This window comes from Atta colombica, unplaced genomic scaffold, assembly GCF_001594045.1.
Source record: "Atta colombica isolate Treedump-2 unplaced genomic scaffold, Acol1.0 scaffold250, whole genome shotgun sequence".
Taxonomy (NCBI): domain Eukaryota; kingdom Metazoa; phylum Arthropoda; class Insecta; order Hymenoptera; family Formicidae; genus Atta; species Atta colombica.
In genome coordinates, this window is record NW_017259349.1 from 188,241 (window position 1) to 196,366 (window position 8,126).

The following is an 8,126-nucleotide window of genomic DNA, read 5'->3' on the forward strand; positions in this document are numbered from 1 at the left end:
GATTTCCTTCCGAAAATCATTCAAATTATTATATCGATATATGTAAATACATAATATATAAATATACAATATATACGTAAATACTTACGCACAACAATGACGTTGATTTCTATACTATCCTCTCCATGTGGATTAGTTAATTTTAGAGTATAATCACCACAATCTTTCTCTTGTACATCTCTGATTATTAAGACGGCTGAACATTCATCAATGGATGGAATAATTCGTTTAGATTTTTTAAGAATATGGCCATTGACGATCCACTCATCAATTGGAATTGGCTTAGCCGCGAATTTGACAACAATATCAATGTCATCGCCTTTCATCGTTTTATATTTTTTAAGCGTATCAGGATGAATTTTAGGCGATGTTTCAATAACTGCAACAAGAGACGCACATAAATGAAATAATATCCAAATTATTATAGACTAATAAAGAAGAGAACGAAGATTAATAGCGAATTCGATTGGACTCTCAGTACGCATTAGTGCACATTAAAACCCATATACACATCATTTGATATAAAGATTTGTATTTATTATAAATATAGAAACCGTGAAATACTTTACTGTGCTGTTAGGTAAAATATATTTTATAATTCGAAATATTTACATCTTACTTTTACATTCAAATTAACAACTTCATATGCCTCAGTGCCTTAATCGAATTCGCCATAATACTATTGAAAATACCTTACGCACACACACACCCACAGACACATAAGACCTATTTTAAGTTATTTATATACTTAAAGAAAATACAATACGCAATCTTATAAAATTTACCTTCGATTTTTAATCTCGATGATGTTTTCACATTGGCAACTGTAGCAGTATATTCAGTGATATCTTCGGTCGTGCATTTTTTAACAATGAGCTTTTTAACATTTCCTTCGTCGATAACATTATATTTCGATTGTGCACAATCGATCATTTCATTTTTCCTATACAAATTTCACATAAGTTTATATATATTATATATTACAATATAAAGTTTATATATACTAAAGTTTATATATACACATTATATATACTATACATATTTGTTTCAATTTTATTAATTATAATTGTCAAAGAAATTAACTTTTTCAAATATATTTTTTTATTTTGATAAAATTTAACTTACTTTAACCATGTTACCGGTACATCGGCACGTGATAATTCGATAAGAAAAGTTGCATCAGTGTTGAGAGGCACTAAAGTAATATCTGGTAATTTTTTAATAAAATCTACTTCAGATTCTTCGACTGTCAGTCTGGCTAACGAAGTTTGACCACCAACTTGACAGGAATAGATTCCTGCATCTTCTACTTCAGTGTCATAAATTTTCAATTTTTGTCTTTTGCCATCGATTGACAATCGCACGTGCTCAGAAAATTGCAATTCTTGTCCGTCTTTGAACCAGCGTACCAGAGCGTCACCTTTTGTTAATTCTATGTCGAAAGTTGCTTTCTCCCCTGTAGCTATAGTTATGTCTTGCATTTTGATAATAATCTCCGGTGGTAATTCGACAACTGTAACTTCCGCTGTACACTCTTGATCTAGAAGAGCGCATGTGTATTCGCCTTCGTCGTGAACCGATGTATTCCTGATGAAAAGTTTCCTTATGGTACCATCTTTCATAAATTCTAGTTTTCCTTTGCTTGGTGTTAATAATTCACCATCTTTTCGCCATGTGACATCGGCTGTTTGAGATGTGATCTCAACCTCTAAAATCGCCACGTCGCGTTCTTTTACCTCAAAGTCTTGCAATTTCCTGACGAATTCTGGCTTGGTAGCCTTAACGATAACATTGCTAAACGTCATTTGGTTCTTGACAGTACATTTATATGTTCCTGCATCGGAAAGACTACTTTTCTTAATAAGTAACTTGTGTAGACGTCCTTCCTGAATTATCTCGCGATGATCCATCCCGCTAATTTCTTTATCATTGTGCCACCATATCGTAGAAACAGTATGGGATGTTTCACAGCTTAATTCTAGAGTTTTGTATTCGTTGACTATGATTTCATTTTGCAAATTCCTCGTGAAAAAAACTTTAGCAACATCTACTGTGACTTTTGCACCGTGAGAAGCTTTTCCGACTGGATTACTAGCGACACATTTATAATCTCCAGCATCGACTTCAGAGTCTGCATTTTTAATTTCAAGTAGGATGTTCTCACCATCATAACTTTCTATGATATTGATCGATTTATCAAGTGGTTTGTTGTTTCTAAGCCAAGTAACTTCGGGAACGGGATTACCAATAACTTTGGCAACTAACTTAAAAGTATCTTTTTCCGGAACGATTACCTCTTGGAAACGTTTGGTGAATAATGGTGGTTCTGGAGCGCCACTTGGTACTTCTGAATTTTAAATATAACAAAAGTATTATAATAAAGAATCCATTTTATATCTATTTATTATTATTATAAAATTATAATCGTATTAAACAATTAGCAGCATAGCAATAATAAATACGTATCATACCCTTAACAAACGAGACACACTCGTTTATACAATGTTGAAAATTAATGTTGACTTGTGATATGGAGTTAACTGAAAGCATATTAGTAAAGAAGCGCTTTGTAAAATAGCATCCGATAACAAGCTGACATATTTTATTGCCTAAGAAGACATTAAAATAAAACGCAATTTAGTTTCTTTCAGTTTATATTTCTTTTATCTATTAGCTGGTCTATTAGTTGGTAGCAAAATGCCAATTGTCGAAAAGGCGAATGAATTAATATAACGAAAAAGTGAACATAACAAGAAAAGGGCACACTCTTTTCATAACCGTAACCGTTAGACTTACCGTAAGAATCAGAGTTGAAAGTTTAAAAAGAATAATCTTACATTTTTGACAATTCTTGATTGTAATTGACTAAGCCCGGATCTACAATAGAGTTTAAGTCTTAAGCCATAAGAAATGGACGAATCACAGTCAATTATTCTCCTCCTATTCAACTGTAATTGCAGGTCAATTTTGGCTTAAAGTCACTTATGGCTTAAAGCCTAAAACATCTATTGTAGATATAGATTAATTCTTATGATATGTCTTATGATTAAGGCTTGTAGAACACAGATCTTTGCATAAAGTCATAATGCAGTCTTCTTAATCCTATTGCTCGTGGCCGAGCGTGATGACTTAATTCTGTCATATGCCTGTGATGCGCTGGTTGTACACAATCATATGGAACCTACAGTTTAACGTCGATTTGGAATAACAAAATTTTGTTAAAGAAGTGTTCTTAGCAAAAATACTCTTGGGTTACCGCTTCCTTTTGCGAGAGACACGAACGTATAAAAATATTTTGGTTCTACTGAGAATTTCTAGCATAGTAGATCAGTGCGCTGTCTGATTTGTCAAGCTCGCTCTCAAAGCGTAAAAAAATCAATTAATCAGAATCTTTTATCTCATAGAAAAGAAGGAAATTAAGGATTTTGATTGGTTCATTTTCTTATGCATTATTGTATTATGCATTATGTAAGATTCTGTGCTTTCGTCTTGTTATGAAAAGTGTGCACGAGCACACAGCCTTGTGGCACAAGAAACGTAAGGCAATAAGATGTAAGCAATAAGTAATCACAATAGAGAACATAAGATGATAAGATCAGCAGTAGCAAATACAAAATGTTGATTTGTTTATTGTTCATTTCTTACTGCTTAAATTTCTTGTGTGTCTTAAAGCGAAACATTGAAATATCGCAATGCGAAGAGATAATTGTTCTTACTCTCAACAGTTAATGTAGCCCGAGTCTCAGCTTTGCCCATATCATTGATAGCTATAACCGAATATTCTCCACTATCTGCTAATTGAGGTTGGATCAAGTTTAATGTATTAACATGTCCGTCTTGCTTTAATTGTGAGCCCTTTAACGGCTTCCCGTCTTTGTACCATGTTATTTTCGGTGATGGATTACCGACTATTTGAGTCGATAAGACAATAGTTTCACCTTCTTTAACAATATAGGATTGTAACGGTTCTAAAATTTCAGGTGGTTCGTTTTTTCCAGTTTTCACCTGTTCCATCAGAAAATGTATTAATTATATTATGTAATATGTAAAAATGAAATTACAAATATATATCGACCAACCTTTACAGGAATATCGATAGTAGCCTCGCCCTCTCTGTTTTTAGCAATAATCTTGTATCTTCCTTCCTGCTTCTTTTGAATTTTAGTGAAATTTATGACACTGCAGTACATATGCATGTCACTTTCAGTTGCAACAATAATGTTCTGTTGACTAATTACTGGGACGTCTTTGTAATGCCATGTTATTTCTGGTTCTGGTACAGCGACCAATCGACATTCTAATATCACATCGTCACCTTCATTCACATATTTCGCTTTCGGCTTTCGTGAAAATGTAGGTGGTATACCCTCTAATATATCGGCTAAAGATGATTCTCTAAACAATTTAATAGTAATAATGGATAAGAATTATGTAATTAGAAAACAAAATATAATGTAATACAATATAATATAAAAGTTGTAATTATAAAAATTATTAGATTTGTAAAACACAAACACAGTATTTATTAGATGTACATAATTAATATTGTGCTTGTTTCGTAAATTGTAATTATAATAGAGAAAAGTCGCTGATACTGACATAGGTCTCCTAAGAAAATGTCCCCTATTATAAACTAATTTCATTGTATTTTATTAATATTGATAAAAATATCTATTTAATTTAGATAATTAAAGTAAAAATTCATAATTAATATGTTTGTGGCTTGTGTTTCTTTGTTTCTATGTAAAAAACATCAACTAAAACCAAATTTTACAAATGCAAAAATAAAATTCTTACGATTTTTTTGCAAATTACATCGTTTAAAAAATAGTGATTATATTATTACATCGTTATATATATATTTATAATTTCCTAAATTTGATTTATGTTCTTTTTTTTCCATAATATGATTTTAAATATAAAATTAGGGTGCAGCGTAAATCAGCACACCTGTAAGGCCGACTGTAAATTAACTTAATCTTCAGTGTTATGTTATAGACGGTATTCCAAAATTGACTGCAATAAACTAAAAACTTTAGTATAACTATGCGTGTAACATAAACTATGTGTAGATTTTTCTCATTGACAGTATAAATTTGCAATATAGCCATAATGTCTTATAGATAGTCTTATTGAAGCTGAAGATAACCGTATATTTATGGGAAAACTTTAAAAAAAAAGAAATTGTGCGTTACACGTTTGCATTTTGTAGAATAGTATAAGTGCATGTAAATTAACAAAAAATATTTTATATCGAAGTGAAAAAATTCTAAAAATTCTTACATACATTCACTTGTAAGTGCTTTGTACAGATAACTTCTGTGAAAGAAAAAAAATAAAAATATGTGATATATAAATAAAATATTTATTACTTATGACTGTCTTCTGTGTCACTTTTTTGTTAGACGCTCATTTTATCTTACTAAAAAGATTAATTTTTGCAAAATTGTAAGCGTTGCTGCTATTATGTATTATAAAAACTGCTATATATTATTTAATAGAAAATATGTTCTCTAGTTCGTATTTATGTTTCTAAAGTCTTTTTTTTAATTTTTATTTGTAATTGTTTAAGAAATATTGTCCAAAAACAAAGTCGATATCAGCGGACTTTTTTCTATTAATATATAACTAATATTTAATTACAATACATATCTAATTACAATATATACTAAAAAAATAATTGATGATTTTGATCAAAGTAATTTATCCGAGAGAATAAGAAATACGTACCTCGAAAGACTTTTTCTCGAGAGACCAGTAACATCTGATCCGTGATCTGACAAAGGAGCTTCGACAATAAGCTCAGTAGTACTGGACGCAAATCCTGCAGCATTTTTCGCAACGCAGGTAAAAGTGCCGGCATCTTCGGGAAAGACTTCTCTGATTATCAAGGTAGCAACGTTATCCTCGTCATAATATATTTGAAAATCAGTAGATGGTTTGATAATAGCAGTCTGGCGGAACCAAGTTATTTGTGGTCTTGGTATGCCTTCTACTTGACATTCGAATTGCACGGTGTAACCATCTAATGTATGAATTGGTTGTAATTTTTCAATAAATCTTGGTGCTGAGGCTTTTTCTCCAGGGGCAGGCTCTAAAAAAGTTAAATATATGATATGAATATTTTAAAAGTTTATGTCAAATTTCAAGTTGCAAGTGCATATTATGAAAGTAGTGTGATGTGATTAATAAACTTTATCGCATTGTTTTATCAAATTTATCAATTTTGTAAATGTTATTTACTTTCAAAGATTGGCAATTTGTCAATCTTTTCATGCAATTTTCGTTGCAAGTAAACAGTGTAACGTGCTTCATCCAATAAATATTGCGCCGGTACCCAACCTTTTTCTTCGGTCAAATGTTTCTTTACAAACCACCAATCTTGATTAGTATGATCTGTGGAAAATAAATATTAATTAGAGATGTTCTAACAATTGTGTACATGTATATGTATATATTGTATATATGTATATATAATATGTTAGTTCAGGGTGTTTCATTTTAATTGATAACTAATATATCTCGAGAATGAGACATGAGATTGAGAAAAATTTCAGACGAAAATTATATGACATAGAGAGGGACATGAGATAATATCATTGGTTTGACCTTGAGTGGCGTTGTCAAGATCAAGGCAAGATCACTTTGAATTTTTGAAAGTTCTCATTTTTCATTATATATAGCTCTCATATTCTTGAGAGCTTTTCAAAAAATTATAATAAAATATTTTTTGTAAAGCACTTTTCGAGTTATAAAACTTGAAATATTCTATTACAATATTGTCGGCATTAGCATTATTCAAGATGTTTAACCGACAGCTAAAATCTTTCAAACGGTCATCTTGAATAATGTCGGCGGTATTGTAATTTTCTTTATAACTTTAATCTTATAATTAATTTTATATCGCAAAGTACTTTATGAATAAATATTGTATTTTATTAGAATGTTTTAAAAAGCTCTCGAGATAAGGTACAAAAATATGTAATGAAAAAAGGAGATTTTATTAAAAAGATTTAAAGTGACCTTGCCCTGTTGCGAAATTCTCTAAACGTTTTATCGACAATTGTTGCTATCATTAATTAACGATAGCCAATAAGATCGCGCTTTCTTTCAGGATTGTCTTGCCATTGGCTATCGCTAGTTAATGATAGCGATAATTGTCGATAAGACATTTAGACGTTTCCATCAATGTAGATTAACTTTAATTTCAGCTCAACTTACTCTTCGTCTTTTTCTATTTCTAAAGATTAGAGATTAAATCGAGATTAAAATTATTCTACGGTAGAGATTAAATCGAGATTAAAATTACTCTCTGGTGGAAATGAATATTAGAGAATCCCGTTACTGATCTTGACAATGCCGCTCATGGTCAAACCGATGGTACCATCTTATGTCCCCTTCGATGTTTCTGGTAAAAAAATTTCGCTAAAATTATTCCATGTTTTGGAACATTTCAGTAAAATTGCAGAAAATTTACTAAAATTTCACTGAAAATAAATTTTTCAGCTAACACTGAAAAGTCGCTGAAATTGAACTGAAATTTCTCTGAAATTTTTCTAAAATTTTGTTGAAATTTCTCTAAATTTTATTGAAATTTTAGTGAAAATGAATTTTTCAGCTAAAAATCGTTGAAATTAAACTGAAATTTTTCTGAAACGCTGAAATTTTGTCGAAAAGTGCTTCAAAAGGTGGAATAATTTCAAGGAAATTTTTTCATCAGGAGTCACATAACTTTAGTCTGAAATTCTTTTCGATCCCACGTCTCATTCTCAATATATTAATGTGTTAATTAAAATGAAACACTTCGTATGTAAATATGTATTAAAGTAAATGTGTGTGTGTGTGTGTGTGAGGCGTGTGCGTGTGTGTGTATGTATGTGTTTTGGTGGTAACATTTTATGAAGAATAAAGATTCTTACCGATAATATAAATTTTTTCTCCTTCTACTAAATTAATAGCTTCTTCTGTTTCAGCAATATAAGAACAAATTGAAAACATTGTATCACCTTCTCTAACAACATATTCAAATTCCTCCACTGAAAGACATTAATGAATTATTTAAAATAGAATATAATAAAAAATATTACATTAACGTAAATAGATATCATTAAAATGAACCTTCTTCG

General features: G+C 30.6%; 1 protein-coding gene across 8 annotated transcripts in view; it reads right to left on the minus strand.

The window, feature by feature from the left end:
- LOC108688942 (titin) overlaps positions 1 to 8,126 on the minus strand; it is an 85,086-nt gene that overhangs the window by 5,522 nt on the left and 71,438 nt on the right. For 6 of the 8 annotated variants that reach the window (XM_018195500.1, XM_018195494.1, XM_018195498.1 and 3 more), the window contains 9 exons: positions 7,920 to 8,036; positions 6,244 to 6,396; positions 5,731 to 6,094; positions 4,080 to 4,395; positions 3,717 to 4,005; positions 2,472 to 2,540; positions 1,126 to 2,347; positions 786 to 943; positions 89 to 379 (listed from right to left, as the gene is read on the minus strand). In XM_018195500.1, coding sequence (XP_018050989.1) covers positions 89 to 379; positions 786 to 943; positions 1,126 to 2,347; positions 2,472 to 2,540; positions 3,717 to 4,005; positions 4,080 to 4,395; positions 5,731 to 6,094; positions 6,244 to 6,396; positions 7,920 to 8,036 — 2,979 coding nt within the window. The remainder of the gene's footprint in view (positions 1 to 88; positions 380 to 785; positions 944 to 1,125; positions 2,348 to 2,471; positions 2,541 to 3,716; positions 4,006 to 4,079; positions 4,396 to 5,730; positions 6,095 to 6,243; positions 6,397 to 7,919; positions 8,037 to 8,126) is intronic. The other 2 variants (XM_018195497.1, XM_018195495.1) reach the window with 1 other exon arrangement.